Source organism: Cheilinus undulatus, linkage group 4, assembly GCF_018320785.1.
Source record: "Cheilinus undulatus linkage group 4, ASM1832078v1, whole genome shotgun sequence".
NCBI classification, from domain to species: Eukaryota; Metazoa; Chordata; class Actinopteri; order Labriformes; family Labridae; genus Cheilinus; species Cheilinus undulatus.
In genome coordinates this window covers 20,343,229-20,363,534 of record NC_054868.1, presented here as the reverse complement: position 1 = coordinate 20,363,534, position 20,306 = coordinate 20,343,229, and the positions used below count along the sequence as shown (strand labels likewise).

The 20,306-nt window shown below is 38.5% G+C and overlaps 1 protein-coding gene across 3 annotated transcripts in view; it reads left to right on the top strand.

Moving 5' to 3' along the window:
- The window catches only part of LOC121509057 (pre-B-cell leukemia transcription factor 1-like), a 29,164-nt gene extending 9,702 nt beyond the window's left edge, over positions 1-19,462 (top strand). For all 3 annotated transcript variants that reach the window (XM_041786264.1, XM_041786263.1, XM_041786262.1), the window contains 7 exons: positions 1,549-1,622; positions 16,650-16,894; positions 17,046-17,236; positions 17,322-17,457; positions 17,555-17,702; positions 18,937-19,012; positions 19,133-19,462. In XM_041786264.1, the coding sequence (XP_041642198.1) occupies positions 1,549-1,622; positions 16,650-16,894; positions 17,046-17,236; positions 17,322-17,457; positions 17,555-17,702; positions 18,937-18,980 (838 nt within the window). In that variant the 3' untranslated portion in view covers positions 18,981-19,012; positions 19,133-19,462. The remainder of the gene's footprint in view (positions 1-1,548; positions 1,623-16,649; positions 16,895-17,045; positions 17,237-17,321; positions 17,458-17,554; positions 17,703-18,936; positions 19,013-19,132) is intronic.
- Positions 19,463-20,306: the final 844 nt, after the last annotated feature.

Sequence of the window (20,306 nt, the reverse complement as noted above, 5' to 3'; positions counted from 1 at the left end):
GTATGGTACTGATAAAGTATGGTATCGTATGGACTGGTATGTTATGCTACTGGTATTGTATGAACTGGTATTATATGGTTTTGTATTGATATTGTATGGACTGTTATGGTACTGGTAACTTTTGGTATCGTTTGGACTGGTGTCGTATGGTATGGTACTGGTATTTTATGGACTGGTATCGTATGGTACTGGTATCTTAGTGACTGATATATGGTATAGTATCTTATTGACTAGCATCATTTGGTTTGGCACTGGTATCGTATAGTATTGTATGGACATTTATGGTATGGTAATGGTATGGTATGATACTGGTAACATATCATATGGACTGGTATCGTATGGCATGGTGCTGGTATCGTGGACTGGTATGGTACTGGTATGTATAGTGTTGGTATCACATCATGAGTTAGCCTATGGGTCTCAGCCCTAGACAAAACACCAATACCTCTAAATTTTTTATTCTCTTCTATCATGTGAATTACCACTTTTCACAAAGCACTTTCACTTACAGAAGGGGATATTTACAGGCAATTACAAGTCAAAAATAATATCACAGTCATCACGCTCTTATGTGAGTTTCATCATTTCAAATGTACTTATCAAGCACTATACAAAAGTGTGCCCTAACTCACTTATAAACAAATCAAATTATCCTGCTTCAGGCCCACTTTGAATTTTCATTCGGGGGATGGGAGAGCCTCCACTGTCTTCAAAATGCAGGTGGCCATTTGTGAGTTTGTCTTAGGTTATGATGGGTGTGATTGTAATCATTTTGAAGCTGCTTATACTTTAAGTGAATAGCCCTTTTGACCCAGACCTGCATCCTCTCCCTGCAAGATACAAACACTTGTATTTATTCATAAATATTTTAGTTGCAGGGTGTTGTGTTATGGCTTTTTAAAAAATATAGATAACACAGTATAATCTGCTGTACAATCTTTGAGTGAGTTAAACCTGGAAGTCTTAGCTCTAAAGTTTTGAGTGTAATAGTAAGCATCTAAGTGCTTAAAAATCACACACAAACTTACATGGCCAGAAAATAATAAAACACTAGTCACATTGTACTGTTTCATACATAGATTAAACTTAAATTATGACATTTGGACAAAAACGTAAACTTAAAAGGGGGTTAAATTTTTTTAAGTTTAAGAGACATGTTTACAGGAAAAAGATCAAACATCTGTGCTTCAGTGATGTAACAGAAAGTATGACCTCAGCCTGCACTATTGATTAATTGCTTTCACTCTAAGTAAGTGAACACAGACTTTTTCCCTCTTCAGTTTCCAAAGTGTTTCTGCATGATTGTGCATTCACTCTCTTCTCCTCCAGGGCTGCATTCAGGTGAATTAGTCAAAAATGTGCTCAAGCCGGATTGCTGTCAAGTGCTGAAACACTCACTCACCTGAAGACAGTGATCAGTGCTGACTTGTCCTGTGTCCACAGTCTGATGTTGATAGATGAAGTCATACAAAGTGAGAATATAAAGGCTACCAAAGAATTGTTATTAATTCACATTCTGTGTCTCTCTGTCTTTTATTTTCCATACAGGAAACATGCTTTAAACTGCCACAGCATGAAGCCCGCCCTCTTCAGTGTCCTTTGTGAGATAAAAGAGAAAATGGGTAGGTTTCCCGTTTGCTTTTTTTTTAAACTTTCACATCCCCTAATGAAAACAAGTTGCATGCTCAAAAACAAGTAATTTCTTCAGTTCATTGAGGGCTGGTGGAAATGACTACCATATTTATTATTCATTACAATTCAGGACGCAGGAAAGGTGTTTTAATGAAATAGTTTCTAAAGTATCTGTGAGGAGTTTTTAGCTGGCTATGAAATACACTGAAATAGTGATTTCTCTTATAACCTGTAGAGGCACCACTAGCAAAAAGACTGCCTATCTTATTGAAATGTATTAAAGCCTGTAACTGCTGTCACAGGGTGAATGTTAGATGAGACCATTTGTGTCGTGCTGAAGAAACATTAGCAATAAATATTAACAGTGTGCTATGAAATTGTTCAAAAAGCAGGTCCTGTTTTTTTTCCTTTGTAAGAAATGCTAACAATATAAGCATAGATATTAGATGCACTGCTTTGGTCACGGAGACAGCGAAAATGGACTCAAATCAACATTTTTCAACAAGCCTTTAAAAGATACTCAGGTAAAGTAATTTAAACTGGCATAACTTTGGGTATTTTTTTTAATGACACATTTTGTCCCACACTGACCAGACACAGATCTTTCAAAAAGATCTTTTTTTCCCCTTATATGATGATCTAAAGGTATGTTTATGAACTTTTAATTAGGGATTCACTGATCCCACCGATCTTTTTTTCAGTTCCGATCAGATTCCGATAAAGATGCGCCACTACCAATACTGATTCATATATATATATATATATATATATATATGTAAACAATGAGAATTTCGGCTGTGGCTAAGCTTTTAGTGTATAGTAGGAAGACCACGGTAAGACAGTTTTCCAAAGTAGTAAATGGAAATATAGCGATATGTGGGCCGTTGAGGGTTAAGCTAACATATGACTACTCACCTGAAGTGAAAAGAGGCTAAATATCAAAGCACGATATTAATCTGCAAAGAGGAACGAAGGCGGGCAGCTCAAGCTCTCAATGCTAGCCATGCGGTACAGAGTATTATCAGGCTTACATCACACCCACTCTTCTTTGTGTTCTCTCATCTTTAGACTAGTTTTGACTATTCTAGATATAGATTTACGTTTTATCAACTAGGTATTTATACCGCTAAGAACATCCCTAACTAATACTAGCTCAGTTACACACAGACTGTCTCGTGTTAGACTGTGGTGCGTTCATGGTCTACCGCAAACTGTAGGATGGATTTGGATCGGTCACTTGGATCGGCGCTGTCAGTCAGATATCCGATCTATTAATTAGGTCCATATCAGACCCGATACCAATATTGGATCGGATCAGTCCCATCCCTATTTTTAATTAGGGCTGTCAATTGATTAGAAATTTGAATAGTGATTATGCTCAGCGTTTCTACTGTTGGTTACGATTAATCTCTTTCAATCACATTTTGAAATTTCACAATTTTACCTTTAAAATTGTTTGTATTTCCTTTTGAATTTTTGTACTGTCGTAAACTATGGATAATTAAATCCAGTTTGAATACTGACCTGCTTTTATTTTCAGAGAAAATAAGAAACACTCTGTAGATTGAAGATTATAACATAAACCTGGCATAGAAAAAATATGTTTTTATAGATTGAAAGGAAAATAACAGTAAAAGTTCCTGTAAATTGATTTAAGAAAACCTTTATTTTAGGTTTGTTGTATGACAGACAACCGTGTTATTAACCACCAGGCCAAATGTCAGTCAAAACATCTCTTAAGTTTATAAGATTAGACTTCAAAATAATAAATATGAGTTAGTAATATCTGCTATTGGATGGTGTGGGCGTGTCGGTTGAATGAGCTGAAGCCACGCCCACTCACGAGAGGTACGATCCACTCAAACTTAAAAATATGTCTCTGATCAGAGCGCAGCTGTGCCAGAGCAGAAAGACAGAAGTTGGAGTTGGGAGTTAAATTTACTGTTTTCTGGCACAAATCTCTCTGTTATGAAGCTTTTAAATGACCTGTAAGCCACCGTGGCTGATAGGTTTTGGAAATTATTTTACAATGAACAAAAACACAGCATGTAGCTAGCTGGCTGTTAACTTTCAATGAGGGCAGTGACATTGACTGCTCGTTGATTTTATATCATGGTGGCCTTAGGGGGGCAGGGTAATTACCCATCAGTACTGGTTGTGTCATGGGCTCCTATATTTTTCCTGCACAAATAAAACCAAGCCAGGAAAGACATGAGCAACTTTCTAATGGTCTAAAATTTAGTCCCACATAGATCTCAGTGTTTTCATGTGTTCGCAATAACCTTATTCCAACATGTCTAGTGTATGGAGTTCACTTTACAGGGACTTTAAGGTAAATGTTTGATAACACATTGATGTCTTTTGATTTGTCCACTGAGCTGTCTGAGAGGTTTTTTAAAAGTGAAATGGACATTAAGGAGCAGCAGTGGACTTAATTTTACATCACTGTGGCTAGAGAGAGCTGTTTCAGTGGCTTAATCAAAATGTGTTGAAAGGGATGATAAAGCGTGTGATAAATGCGATTAAAAATGTGTGTTATGGACCTAAAACACATTGCGATGAATGCTGACAGCCTTGCTTTTTAATACAAGCTGGCTGCATACCCGGCCTGGATGTGAGGTGTGGGCTTGGCACGAGGGACACAAAGTTCCCACTGCAACTATTGTGTCACCTACTTGCTGCTTTTCAGCTTTTTTATACTTTAACATACTGACTTTACAGATTTCAACACAAGAGAAAAATGCAAGCAAAGAGGCAGAATGTAAAACTCTTTCAGTAGAAAATAATTGAGGATTGGGTCAGAAATCAATTTTTATTTGTCACAGCACAGCTGAGTGTAGCTAAATGTGGTTTATGTAATCCTTTTACTCATCTGTTAAGGACACGTCAGTGCTTACCAGTGAATGAAAGTGGAGACATTTACTTTCCCTGTTTCATAATTGCATAGCTGATTCAGGACTATATGGCTCTGGTTATTGCGTATCTTTTTTAATGAACAATCCCATGAAACTTTAAAAACCTACTGTCTGTTAGACCATCACTCAGGAATTCTTGCGTTCTCTCTGCACTGTCTCAGGCTCTCAGCCAAAAGCTATTTCCAACAGAAGAAGTAAATCTTTACAGTGGGTCACAAATTTATAGTTTCACTTGTGAAAAAAATGGGCTCATAACTCACTAAAAAGCCTTGGCGCTGTATGTTTTGACTAAAGTCCCTTCTACAGAAGTGAGGAGTGTACTTTTTGAGCACTATTTTCAGGGTGCAGAGAGGGACAGCAGTGACAGCCACACCGATTATGCCACTACAATTAAAACCCAAGCCACGTTAGGGATAAGGTAACAGGAGTGTAATAAATGTTAAAATGACAAAAATAGACAGAATGTAGTTCTATGACTCAGGCTTTTACTTTTTTAAAAACTTAAATTGAAGACAAGATGGGGATGCAAAACTTCCTTATATCATAGCAGAGCTGTTAATTGACTAGTAAATACATCAGACTGATTTATCTCACTTGATTGTCTTACAGCTATATTACTTTAAATGCAGGTTTTAAGTGAGAGGGAATAAGTGGCAGATACTGTATAATAAATGACATGGTAAGGGATTAAGGCCTTACAGCCTTATCATGACATCCCTAGAAGAACTGACTTTAATGATCTAATAGTATGTAAAATGCTGTCAGTAAAGGAACACATTAGTTCAGTGCTGTGCTGGTTTTGAATATTATGATTACATAAAGACAAAGCACCTTGACGTCTTCCCCTTGTTGCATCTTTTCGAGCTGCAGTTGCACAGTACAGACTCTCTCTTTTGCATTGCTCCACCAAAACTTTCTTATAAATGACAAAGATCCCTCAGGTCAGTACAAACTAAAGCAGAACTGATTCTTGTGTTGGTTTGGAGCATGGAGACATTCAGGGTTACAAAGTTCAATGACTGTTTCGTTAATTTTCGTTACATTTCCTCTCCCTGGCCCTCCTCTACTCTGCTAATAAAGTGCACACAATGCCCCAAATTGCTAATTATAAAGAAATCTATTGGGGAAAATATGATTTGAACACAAATCAGGGTGATAATGATTACCATGACTGAAACCATGCTTGAAGAATAAAAAGTATTTTTATCATGAAGTTTTCCTCACGTACCATCTGTAAAAGGAACAATATGTGGAATTTTTCCTCTGACACGTCATCATGAATTTAAAAAATAATGAAACCCTTGCTGTAAAGGGTTTATTTTGTAGTCGAGTTCTTACATTACCTTGAATCTTTCCAACAGATTTTACAGCCAGAAAAATTCTTAGGCTGTGTCTGAAACCACACTCTATTGACTCTATGGGGATATTTTGTAATGGTGTCCAAATTCTAAGTGAGCATTGTTGTACTATATGTAGTGCCCTCATCGTATCACACAACGCATTGTGAAAAGTAATGAACAACTGATGGTCACCAGCCCAAGTATATCTACCATCATACATTGCGCTTCAAAGCTTAAATAAGCAGTAAAGTGATGTTTGACTGTTCTCATAGAAGACAGCCAGATGAGAGAAGCTTGAGCTCTGTGTGACTAAAGGAAGGGCTAAGGAATCAGCCCTGGCAAATACGTCTGAATAGCTGGAACCTGTCAGTCAGATCACTATTGATTTTTACTCTACCATTCAGGTTTTTATGCAAAGGTTGAATAAATTAAAAGAATTGGTTATAAAAACCTGACTTCCCCAACACTTTGTACAAAAAGGACCAAATGTCAAAAACCTTTTACATGTTGAGGCTAACCAGGGCCTCTCTGAGTTGTCATTTGTTCAATAATGTAAAAGGTTGCTGGTTTAGGTATTTAATGTAAAAAAAAAACTTATCCTAATCCTTCATATTTATTTACAAATGTTGGACCACCTTTTTGCAATCACAGGGAATAAGGGAGTATGAAGATGGAAATTCAGATTTTCAGCTTGCTTCCAACATTAAATGATCATTTTAATGGCCAAACAATAGGAAAATAAACTTGAGCTTTTCCTGTGCCCACTGTGGTATGTGGTACGAAGGTTTTGAACCCATTGTCAGCTGACTTGATGCATAGCATTTGCAAGCGAAAAACAGAAAGAGACTGTTGTTTCCCTCTGCTCTTCTTCATTGTGTTTCTTCCTACTGTCGTTTTGTCTTTTTCCTGACTTAGATCCATTAGAATAACTCCTCACATGACACAAATACTCAAAAACTCTTTCCAGTTGTCATCCTATATCTGCCTCTCTTTTTCCTCCTTTCTTCAAGCTTCCTTTTCCCGATATAACTCTCTATTTTTATCACTATTTTTGTAGTGACAGCTCACCAAACAATACAGAGGGAGACGAAATAAAAAGTATTATTGTTAAGAGATAACTACAGGGAAAAATGGACATATGGCTTCAAACAACAGAAAGTAAAATGTAAAGAAAAAGAAAGTAGAGAGAAAAAATTGAGACACACTGATGGATGAGTTGGAGGAGAGGCATTGATGGTAGCGTTTGGTGGATTGGCAGGCAGTTGATACTGTCCAGACTCTGCTGCCCGTCAGACTCTACTACAGCCAGATTCTCAGTGGGGGAGACAGTTTGCCTCCCATGACCTCAACACTGGATTTACTCTGTGAGGGCGCCCTGTTCAATGATGCGGCATATCTCTAGTTTGTGAACTGTGCGTGTGTGAGTTTGTTTTAACAGAGTCACTGTGCAATCCTGAAGGCTTGTTTAATCTTTGGACTAATAATGAATTGTTTTACAGTAACGGCACCTGGCTAAATAAAAAATGTAAATTTGACTAACTGAAAACAAAACTCATTTTTTTACTTTTTTTCTCTCATCAGTTCTTATTTTTTAACACCCTCTTTACACCCTTTTCAGACTTTCAAAGCTGACTTTAAATCAGGTTTGCACACCAAAAGTGAAGTGATCTCTGCTGCATACCAGACATTTCGAATTAAGGAGCACTTTGACTTAAACAGTGCAGGATCAGTAAAGAGAAACATTTCCATATTTGACATGTTTTGACAAAATCGATAGAACCTGAATATTTCTCACCCTGTGTGCCACTAATGTATTTAAAGAAATAAAAAACACTTTCAAGTAAGCATGTATAATACTGTTTGTTTTTTTTTTCAGATATCTTATATGCTGACACCTCCAAAGTCATTTTAGCCTGTACCAATACTGATATCATTGAGGCGAGTAACAGGTCCAGACCTGGTGGCAATACCAAACTGAGCAGGAGACTGAGGTGTGAGGCTGCCAGGACAATGCAGGGAGATAGGGAGGCCAGTGTTTGTGGCCTGTGCGATGCCCAGCTGGATTTCAGGGTCACACAGAGCCTCAAGGCAGCTGAATCCTCTCTGCATCGCTCTGCAGTGAAGGCGCCTAATTGCACGATCCTGACAGAGGAGACAGATGATGTCTCCTCATGTCGAGAAACACCAGGCTACTTGAGTAGTTGAATCGGGAAGATCATCCCCTTTGTGAGCTCCAAATGGATGCCACAGATGCAGTATGTGTGGACCCACCTGTAAGCTGTGATCCACCAACCCTGGAGGAGACTTGACATCCAATGAACAAGCTGAAGGCTGGAAAAGCACCAGGTGTATGCCAGACCCAGGCTGAGATGCTCCAAACCTCCCTCCTGTGGTTGAACTTTCTGATCTTCTCAGTTTGGAGAACAGGCATCATCCCTACAGATTAAAAGAGGGGTGTTGTTGTCCTGTCTGGGGGGGGGGGCTTTTGAACAGGATCTGTGATCTACTGCTCTGATCCACTGCAGTGCTCTAGGAACTACACGGTGCCAGATCCACCCGGCCTGTTCGATGGCCACGTCTGGCCCATGTATTTGAAACACAAGAACATCACTGCTAGAGCACTGCTTTTGAACAGGATCTGTGATCCACTGCTCCAGTGGCCTGAACAGTCAGGTTTCACACTCAAGAGGTCTACAGTTGACTATATCCTGGCACTTTGAGTCTTCACCGAGTGCTTGCTGGAATACTATAAAGGCTTGCTTGCAGCTTACAGTCATGGACAAAAGTATTTGCACCCCTGGAATTTTTCCAGAAAATACACAGTTTCTCCCAGACATTTTTTTAATTTCAAAAGTTTTTAGTATAGTTATTTCATTTATGTGCATTGGAACAACACAAAAAGCAGAAGAAAAAAGCCAATATAATTTTATAAAAAATCTCAAAAAATGGGCCTGACAAAATTATTGGCATCCTTTAAAAACATTTTATTTCAAGCATGTGATGCTCATTTAAACTCACCTGTGGCAAATTACAGGTGCTGGTAATATATAAATCACACCTGATGCCAGTTAGAATGTTTAAAAGGTGACTCAACCTTTGTGTTGTGTACTTGTGTGTGTCACACCAAGCATGGAGATGAGAAAGAAGAGCCAAGAATTGTCTGAGGACTTAAGAAGCAAAATTGTGGAAAAATATGAACAATCTCAAGGCTACAAGACCATCTCCCCTTCAAATCTGAGAGACCTGGAGTAGTTTGCAAAAGAAGAGTGGTACAAAATTCCAGTTGAGAGGTGTAAGAAGCTTGTCGATGGTTATGGGAAATGATTGGTTTCAGTGATTTTTTTCCAAGGGTGTGCAACCAAATATTAAGCTGAGGGTGCCAACGATTTTTTCTGGCCCATTTTTTGAGTTTTGTATACCAAACACATTTATAATTACAACAATTTCTGGGAGAAATTGTGTATTTTCTGGAAAAATTCCAGGGGTGCAAATACTTTGGTCCATGACTGTATGATGACTTCCAGCAGGCGTTTGACTTGGTGAGTAGAGATGCCCTCTGGAGGATTCTGAAGCTTGACGGGATCCTACTTGTGCTTGTCCAGCTGATGTCTGCCCTATATTCTGGTACAGAGAGTGCTGTGAAGTGTGGTGGCTCCGCCTCTGACTTGATTCTGGGGTTAGACAGGGGTGCCTCTTAGCCCCTACGCTCTTTAGTATCTGAATGGACTGGATAGTGGTGCGGGTAACGGGAGCAGAGAACTGTGGAGTGCCATTTGGCGATGTCCAGATCACTGATGTGGACTTTGCCGATGATGTTGCGATCCCTGCGGTGACTGTGGATGTCCTTGTGGAGTTGCTGAGTGAGGTGGTTGAAAACAGAGATCCAGGGATATAAGTGACACCTTGGATGCTGCCATTGAAGGGTGTAAGTTGTAGAGCAGCTCACCTACCTTGGCAGCATAATCCATTGATCTGCTGACTGTGAGGCTGAGATCAACCACAAACGACTCATGCATGAAGCAATGGGTTTGCTGGGCAAGGTAATGCTCAAGTTATCTGAGCATGCAGATGAAAGTCAGGGCTCAGCAGTGTTAATTTTATTGACTAAAACTATGACTAAAAATGTTCATCGACAGCCTTTGTTTCCATGACAAAAACTAGACTAACACTAGCAAAAAATAGACCTTTGGTGACTAAAACTGACAGAAAGTTTAGTTTTTAGTCAAGATGACTAAAACTAGACTAAAACGTAATTAAGTTTACATCGGACATTCAAAATCCATGATATTTCTCCACTCTGGGTAAATCTGTCAAAAAGCAATGCATTCTATATCTCTTTTGTCTCTTAGCAGTAGAAAGCAGGGACCCCAGGTTTGGCACTACCATGACTTGGTACCAGATTAAGGCAAGAAAATAAATGCTTGGACTAAAAATAAAGACTAAAATGTGAGCACTTTATATGGGCTAAAACTAGACCAGAACTAACAAGGGTAGAAATAACTAAAACTTGACTAAAACTAAAAGACATGTAATCATAAGACTAAAACTAAAATTAAACATAGCTGTCAAAATTAACACTGGTACTCAGGAGTGCTTGGATGGGAAGGGTCAGCTACTGGACATGGGAGTAGCAGCTGGGTTTCAACAAGCACCTGGCACGTTATCCTGGGCCTGGGACCCAGTGGGTTAGACCAGGCCTCTTAGGCAACCACTTATGTTGTGGAGGGGTCAGCTGGGAAGATACCTGGAGAGTAGGTATGCACGGTATTATCGATATTGATGTAATCAATCTATTATTATCTGTAAATATCTGCTGTATAAACAAATGATTTAAGTAGTTTCAGGTTGCACCAACCAGATTTGGAATTTAACTTTTTTACCTACCTGCCACTTTGGCTGGTGTATTCAAAAATCCACCAGCTACTCACATTTTACCAGCTAACAAGCAGCACATCAGGAATAATTTTAGAATTTAGTATTAGAATTTAGCATGATAGAATTTTATTCAAGATCTTGTTTCTTAGTCAAGATCAGTAAATTACTGTAAGTGGAGGTTAGTGCACCAGTGATCCAAAATATCACTCATGTAAAACCCAGTTTTCAAACAGTTTGCTTTCTACCTGTCCATGCAAACATTTGCTGCATCGCTTTTCTGCATCATATTCTGTATGATGGGTGTCAGACTCTAAAGAATTAAAAATTTTTTGCATGATCACTGTAATCTCACATCTTATTTAACTATCTTGTACTTAAAATGAAACAGAACATTGGTTCAAAGACACCTTAAGCAGATAGACCATTTGCAGCACTAGTCATATGATACTGGGTCAGACCATTCCAGCATTCAACTGACTGTAGAGGGAGAAGGACGCAGAGTTGTTAGGTCAATTATTGATTAGATCTGTTTGGTTCTGGTCATAAAGTTGGCAGAAACAAGCAAAAACAGGAATCAATTTGTGTCGTCTATCTTCACAAATTTATTCTGCTGCATTGCTTTTATTTGCCTGCCTCAGTGGCTGATAGATTGAGCAAATTCACCTAAAGAAATACCTGTGTTTGGCTGGTGACAGATGCTAATTTCCCAGGACCAACAGACCTTATTCAGTCTTTTTCTTAAGTCATAATCATTCCTTATGTTTTAGTATGTTTTAAGGACTGAAATGTGTGAATCCTCAAACTAAGGACTAAAGTTTTATATAAATTGAATATAAGTGTCCATATTAAATATTGGCAAAAATCCAATATCTAGCATCCCTACTGGAGAAATGGGGCATGAGCCTGGCACAAGCCTGGACGATGGCCATCAGGTGGCTGGAGCTGTAGAAGGCCAAGGTTGACCTGATGTACTGCTGAACCAGCACAGATGGCTGCTGTACCTGTCCTGACTATATCTGTAATGACAGATGTTGGTAATCGTTGGTTTTAAATTTTTTTTGATGGTTTTAATTTCTGCCTGTGTTCTGTTGCCACTTGATGCATTCCTGTAATTATGTATTTTAAAGGCATTTTTATTTCAGTACTGTGTACTGTGTTGCCTAAGCGGTTTACAGTTTTACCTGGCAGCTAACAAGTGATCCACAGAGGACAGTGCAGTGAAATTAGAGTTGAAATGCTTAATACTAAAATTGTCTAAATATTTTCTCTGCAGTGGCCCTGATCAGTTGTAAATTCAGAAGAGGTGTTAACCTGATTATTTACAGAAGCAAAAGGAAAGATACAATAATAAACCAGGGATACAGTGAGGTGAGAAAATGAAAGTGTGTCTCTGTAAGCAGAAAGTTACTACTCTTTGTCCAGTCTTTGGAGAAAGAGGTGGATTTTCTTAACAGTCTGTGATCTGAAGCCATGGTGCATGCTGAAACAAGTTTATCTGCTCTATGGGGATTTATTCATTCATGACTTTATGAGCTGTTGGATTATATTCTAATCCTAATTAATCTGGCACACTAGAATGTAGGAAGTGTTGTTTTTTTTGTCTGTCTGGGTGCTGTCAGCCAGATGCGGGGGTTGTCATTACCCTTGTTGCCGGATTATAAATGTGAAATGGTCTCTGGAACCACACTGTAATTGCCATCTAATTTGCATAACTGTGCAAATTAACAACCTCTCAAATGAGCGTTCATTTTTCACTGGGTCTTTAGGAGCTCCTTTAAGAGCTGCCATTAATTAACAGCTGTGTGGGTGTGTGACTCTGCGTGTGTGTTTGGATGATTGTGTATGTGTGGCTTTTTTTCTTTGGGTATGGTGATGCCAAGAAAAGCTGGCACTGATTTTTCTCTTGTAAACTTCACTGTCTCTGCTCTACTGCTGCTGTTTTTTCACTCTGTGTTGAGAGGTCTATTAGACGGTCAATGGACAGTGTTCTTGTATTCACACTTTCTGGCAACTTCAATATGATACCTGTTCAACTGCTTGTTAATGCAGATAAATGAAAGGGTGTGAGTGGGTAGGTGTGACCTGCAATGCTTTGAGTAGGCAGATGGCTAGTGAAGTGCTATACAAGCTCAAGTTCATTTACCAAGTTCATTCACAGTCACCAGATCTCAATCTAGTGGAGCAGTGGTTCTCAGCTGGTGTGCCAGAAGTACTGGCTCGGGATCCAAAAAGTCCTGAAGTCTTCAGCAAACATATACTGTATCCTTGCATTTTTTGGGTACGATTTCTTAATATTTCAACTCAGTTATCTCCCTTTCTTTGAATGCCAGAGCTGGCTTTATCATGTTTAAATATGTGTCTGTCTCCGTGCAGCCAAACTATGTGATGCTTTTTCAAACTCACTGTGGGGCTCTAAAACTTAGTAAACCTTTAAAGCCTGGTACCTCAAATGATAGCCAGGAAAAAATATTATTAAAGCTTAAAGCTTCCACTGAAATCTAATAAAAGAAAAATTGCCATACATTTTCACATATTTATTTTTTTGTATCACATTTGACACATTAAGCAGTTTTTGCAACTGATAAACCATTTTTATCATTTATCAGATAGTATACCAAAGGTTCTTAAGGAAATTTTCAATCATGCTGGATAGAGGTCTCAAAACATTGCACACACACAAAATTTTCAGAGATCAGGAAACAATTCTATTTTATTTTGACATTTATCCATCAAAGAAAGTGAACCAATTTCCATGAATTTTATGCAGAAAACTCTGACATGCTCTCCTCCTAATATTGGCTGAAAATGTCCTGGTATGATGACTTCACAGTTCCTGTGTTGTTTTCTAATCAAACCATCCAAAGTTAAAGTTGCCTGTGTTGACACTGGTAACATCAATGATGCCATAATAATGGTATTTGGGTGCAGAGGGTAGCAGCTTTTATCACAAAAGAGCAATTTTTTTGTCCCTTTTCCTCAACAATAAAGACCTCTGGAGCTGCCGTCCCCTGCCGCTATCCTGAAAGTTGAGAATTAGACGGCTAGGGGCCAAGTCTGGCCTGCAGCTCCTTTACTGCATGTAATTGCCAGTTCTTTCCTGATTCCGTCCACTGTGCTTTATTTAAAGGTAAAACCCCCGGAGTACTTTATAACATAAGAATGTCCCAGGTACCTCTTATAGTCTCCCATTATCAGGATCATCTAATGATTATTTCTTTCTTTCAACATTTATGGTTGAAATGTGCCTTTTTCAGCCTTTTGACTGTGAAAATGTTCTGCTTCTGTCTGCCACTGATGTTGCTAAAGAAAAAGTCTGCTAGAAGCAGTTTGAAGGTAACACTTCAGGGTTTTGAAAATTGCAATTTTTTTTGAACACATATTTGACTTTTGAAGACTAAAATAATAATCCACAAATTTTGAAAATAACTATAGGATGCTGTGATATTATTTTCAGTATTTCATTAATGTTAGTACACTATGAGTGGTCATTACTCTGCTTTTCTTGGAAGGAACTAGACAAGGTTAAATGTGTCGGGCATAAAAACTGAGAAACGGGGCCTTTAAAGTTCCATTCACATTGACACCTTGTTTAAGGCAGTTTGTTATCAGCCATTCAGGAAAAAGATGGTAGAAAAAACACAACCAACTAATGAACAATAGACAGACTGCAGGAACAATGTCTATTGTGAAGTAGTGCCCTCTGCTGGTCATGAAGGTAAAATGGGTTAGAACCATATTTAAATGAAAAAAAAAAGTCTTGTGTTTCATAAGCCACTGGTTTTCTGTGAAAGTGGCATTATAGGAAAACTTCTCAAATAGTAATAGAACATGTATTTGAATAATGTTTTAAACAGTGGGTTAAAACAACACCCTAAGTCCAAACTGTGTAAATTGTTCAATGAGGAATTCAAATGTGACATCCTCCAACATGCCACTGATCAACAGGTAAAACAGTGTTTGGATACAGATTAAACGTTTGAATCCATGCCAGCAGGTCTTGTGACTAATATGTTTAATAATGTTTTTCAGGTGTAGTTACATGTGCAAACTGTATAACCAGTTTGTCTTGTTCAAGACAGCTGAACCAGAAGTCCTAAATCATCATAACAAAGTTACATAAGATGGTTTAACCAAGTGAAACTTTTTTCCACTGTCCACATATTTTTCCAACATTAAAGGTCTTTTTTACTGAGGTTGTCTGTTAAATTCAAAAAGTGAATAAAGCATTTTGAAGTAGCTCTCTGTGTCATTGGCAAGGGAAGCCAAGTATCTAGAGCACCATTCATACAGATGGCAATTCAAAGTGCTTTAGGGAGTTAAAATTGAACGTTTCTAACATTGTGAGCATTGAAAGACAGTAAAGTGAATGTAAAATGAAAAAGATTAAAATTTAAGATAGAAAAAAACGTATCAAATATTCTAAAGTATCTGCTTGGTACACCTAAGAGTGTTATAAAGGCTTAGACTATCATTTAACAATCCACCACAGGATGTCTTCTCGAGGATTTATGGTCACAATTTACTCTGTCTGTGTCCGGCACAGCCGGAAATGTCCACCCACAAGGCAGACTCATAGTGTGATATACGCCTGAGTGTTTCACCTTCATTATCAATGTCGCGTACTGGGGGAAACAAGATGATCCCACTCTCTGCAGGTATCAGAAGTAGTAACAGAGGCAAGAACTGGATCAGCAGAGCCAGCATGTGTGTACTGGTGTTTGTGGATCTTCTGCTTTGAAATACCATGTTGTGCTCCTGAAATAACAAAACGCAATTGAAATTAACAGACTAGGAAAACAAACATTATGCCAATGTGAAAGCAGCATGAATGTCTTGAGGCATTAGTCGCAGTAGGCACCAGGAAAACCTTGGCAGTCACTTTGACTGTTTCACATTTGTATAAATGTTGAATTAAAAGTAACACTGCTGCTGGTCCCTGAATTTTCCTAAAACTGTCTGTACTTGTATTTAACAAGTTATTTCAACAAATTGCACCAAAGGCAAAGAAAGTATGATAATTTATACCTAGAAAGACCACAGGCAGTCATTTTGACTGCACAGTTTTTACTGCACTAAAATCGATTAATTTTTTTTTTTTGCAGTGGCATCTGCATCTTAGTTACTTGGCAGTATTCATTATAACTCACAGAGTAGGCTGCCCATTTAACCAGTTAAGATATTTTTTTAGTTTAATTAAACCAGGCTCAGGAGGTTTTTGGCTGGTATTCGTCAGGATAGATGTGCTGCTCTGTGGTGCTGATCAAGTGCTGGTTTTGGGGGTGTATACTGAGACATTACCTTCATCCAGCTGTTAATGGTAAAATAGATGACAATATATGGTAACATTACTGCAGTGGTTACTGAAAAAGTTAAGTCCAACTCTCTGTTACAATTCGAGCACCAACATATATTTTCTATAAATACTTTGTCGATGATATTTGGATATTATTGGGAATTCAAATTGAATATTTCATCATCAAATCTGATACAACCAGTTGTAATTATCTTGTTCTGAGAGTGTTAGATGTTTTTATATTGAAAGATTACTGTTTGCTGTATGTCATGAAAGTTATATTGAAAAGATTTTACATGAATTAGTTAAAATATACATTTTTGTGTTATTTTGATCTTTTAAAATCTATGTTTATCCCAACGCAATGTATGTGTTTCTGTTTCTTATTGGTTTCTGTCTTTAAAGATAACAGAGTCTGTAATCTAATGGTCAAAAAGGCCTTTAATGGTCTTTCTAGGAGTTTTAAGTTTGGGCTTTTCTGTTATGCACCATCCCAAATTTGCACAGTCAAAACACTTAGAGTTCTTTTGTGTCACAGTTGAATTGCTTCTGACACAATTCATTTATACTGTAAGTTTGTGTCAATTTCCACAGGTCTGGGTATCAGAGGCATCCAGGAAGAGGATGGCCCGGACCCTCAGATCATGCGACTCGACAACATGCTTTTGGCAGAAGGGGTTGCCGGTCCGGAGAAGGGTGGGGCGTCTGCAGCGGCAGCGGCTGCTGCTGTTGCAGCCGGAGCAGTGCCAAATGACGGCAGCTTACAGCAGGGCGAGTACAGAGAGAAGCTCACTCAGATACGACAGATGTACCATGCAGAGCTGGAGAAATACGAACAGGTGGGACATTTGGGTGGTAAACAGGAAGTGAGTTGTACGGTCTCAGCCTGTGAGTTAAATTGATTGTGCTGGAATTATTTGTCTTTGTATTTGTCTTTGTATTTGATTTAGAAATCAACATTTCTCTCTCCCGCTTGCCCCTGTCCTTCAGGCATGCAATGAATTCACAGACCACGTGATGAACCTGCTGAGGGAACAGTCCCGTACACGACCCGTCTCACCCAAAGAGATTGAGCGAATGGTGGGAATCATCCACCGAAAATTCAACACCATCCAGGTACAGCTAAAGCAGAGCACATGTGAAGCTGTCATGATCCTGCGCTCCAGGTTTCTGGATGCTAGGTGGGTGTATTTTCCTGCTTTCTCATTACATAAGTCTTCAAATGAAAGTAATAGTGAAAGTAATAGTCTTGATTTCTTTCATCAGGAGGAAACGGAGAAATTTCAGCAAACAGGCTGCAGAGATTCTCAATGAATACTTTTACTCCCATCTATCCAACCCGTACCCCAGTGAAGAGGCCAAAGAGGAGCTGGCCAGGAAGTGTTCGATCACCGTTTCTCAGGTCAGGATGGCAAAGAAACACTGGGAGAAAAAGGGACTTGGGCATGGATTAGAGTAATGTCCTGTTTTGCTTTATCTCACCTCTCTGACTCCCTCAGGTGGCCAACTGGTTTGGAAACAAGAGGATTCGGTATAAGAAGAACGTTTCAAAGCTCCAGGAGGAGGCTAACATGTACGCCATGAAGACAGCTGCCAGTGCGTCCTCACAGGCCAGCCAAGGAAACTCTCCAGCAACGCCAAACTCAGGTACGTACACAGGTATATGGGACATTTTTGTAATCATATTTCACGTTCCCTGTTACAGCAGTGTCCGCGTTCCCACAAGTTAACAGCAAGTTTATCTCCAGCTATACAGTTACCACCTGAAGGAAAGCCTATCCTATACATGACTTCAAAAAATGACTTTGTGTTTTTATGAGTCCATTTGAAGGCCACATAAATTCACTGGGGTAAATCAAAAACAGGTGAGACAAATGAGACATGAGTGAAACAGATGAGTGCAATCAAAGTAAAGGGAATAAAACACAAAGGCAAAAAGTGAAACTAAATGTCACACTAGTAGCAAGTACTACAAAATGAAACAGTTATACATTATAGATTAAACTCAGGAGGAGAGAGGAGGATACAAGAAATGTGAGGGTGAAAGACAAAACAGGAAGTTAACTCTGAGATAAATTAATTCTGCAAAACTAAGACCAGAACAACTTGTACTGGTCTTAGTTTTCATATTTTCACTCAAATTTTAGTGCTAACTTAATGTGTTTTGTACGGAAAGAGGCTTCCTTACAGCCACTCTACCATAAGCCCAGATCAGTGAAGGGCAGCAATGATGGTTGTCCTTCTGGACATTTGATGATTTGTCTGATCTCCACACAGGATCTTTGGAGCTCAGTCAGAGTGACCATCGAGTTCTTGGTCACCTCTCTTACAAAGGCTCTCTCCCCCAATTGCTCAGTTTAGCCAGGCGACCAGCTCTTACAGGAGTCCAGTCAATAAAATTTACCACAGGTGGACTCCAGTCAAGGTGTAGAAAAATCTCAGCAAAGATTAAGAAAAAATGGGAGGCACCTAAACTAAACTTCAAGAGTTTTTGCAAATGGTCTTCATGCTTGTGTAAATGTGATATTTCAGTTTAGTATTTTTCATAAACTTGCTAAAATGTGTAAAATGCTGTTTTCACTTTGTCATCATGAGGTACTGAGCTTAGATTGTTGAGAAGAAAAATATTTTCTGACTGTAGCATCAGGCTGCAACATAACAAAATTGAAATAAAGTGAAGTTGGTCTGCAGAACTACTGATTGACCTGTATTTTGTTAAATCTCACAGTGTGGTTAACTAATTGACCAGTGGCTTAAGTAGAGTTTTCCCTGTTGAAATTCTGGCAAAATGTCCCAGTTTTCTCTCTATTTTGTTTCCAGACCAGCACGTCTGTTTGTGAGCGTCTGTGTTTCTAAATCTTTGTTCTGTGCTCTCCTACAGGCGGGTACCCAGCTCCGTGTTACACCCCTGACGCGAGGTTATGAGGACATACCTCTTCCCTCCTTACTGTCTCCATGTGAGTAACAATGTTACATACTCTCGCTGAAGATACTTTCTAACCCTGTACATGTTGTGAGTTCACAATGTTGAATCTGTATAGTTTCTCTCTGCTGACATCCCTCTCTGTTGTCTTTAGGTCTCTGATGGCTGGCTAGATGGTGGCAATACAACCCAGACTGTGGGCTGAACCTTTAGCTGAGCCACAAACTCTGCAAAAACTCTCTTTTAATCCCCTTACTTATGAATGTGTTGATATTTTGTTTCCTTTAACAAGTGCTTACCTTTTTATTTCAATGACATAAATTAGAAAACCAGACAAAAAGAACGCATGTGACAGCCTTTTTTTTGAGTTTGAACTTTTGTTTCATTATTAAGTTTAAGTTTTTTGACAATGAAGTTGTGACGGGTAAAACAAAACATCTAAATGGCAAAAAGAACCAAAAACTAATAAAACATACTTTCATTTGTTCAGTGTTTGTATCCTGTGGTGTTGCTTCTCACCAGAGCTGTTTTTATTTCCATTTATAAGGTGGTTATCAGTATTGCTTAAACACTTAATTGTGTTTCTTAGATGCTTTTAAAGCAACCAGACCAAAGAAGCTTTAACCCAGGAGATTAGTGTGCCCATTTTGCACACTAAAACTATTTCAACACATCTTATAATACTGCATTATTCTGGTTCCTCTAAGATGAAGTGTATTACTCACCTGGGCCATCTAGTGCTGAGTGGTGGCACTGCATCTTATAGGCTTCTGAGCATTTAACCCCTGTTTAACATGGTAAACCAGTTTGACAGATTTTTTTTTGTCCAGTCTTGTCCAGTCTGCTTTCTGTCTTTGTAGTCTAATTTTTTTCTAGGTTAAGACTTTTATTAAATTTTTGTTCTTGAGATTAAAAAGATCAGGCTGTACTTTGACTGCAAAAGAGCAACTGATGCTGTAGTGAGTGTTAGTGATAGAAAATGCCAATCAACTAGTCACGACTGTAAAAGGGGGACAGAAAAAGAAAAACTTTTGCAAATGTAATGATAACAGTAAGTTTGGATAACAACTAGACAGTCCACAAAGTATGTAAAAAATATATAAGACCAATTACACTATGTTTTAGCCTTATAAGACAATAATTTCACTCATTAAAACACTGCTGCACCCCCTAAAAAGTTGTTATAACCTATGTAATACAGTTACTTAGCATTATACAGAAATGTCTTGTAATATCAGTTTTCATGACTCATGTTTTCTGGGAACATTAAAGTCAATTTCTACATATCTTTTGGATGTCCTCATCATTCCCTGAAATACAGTAATTAG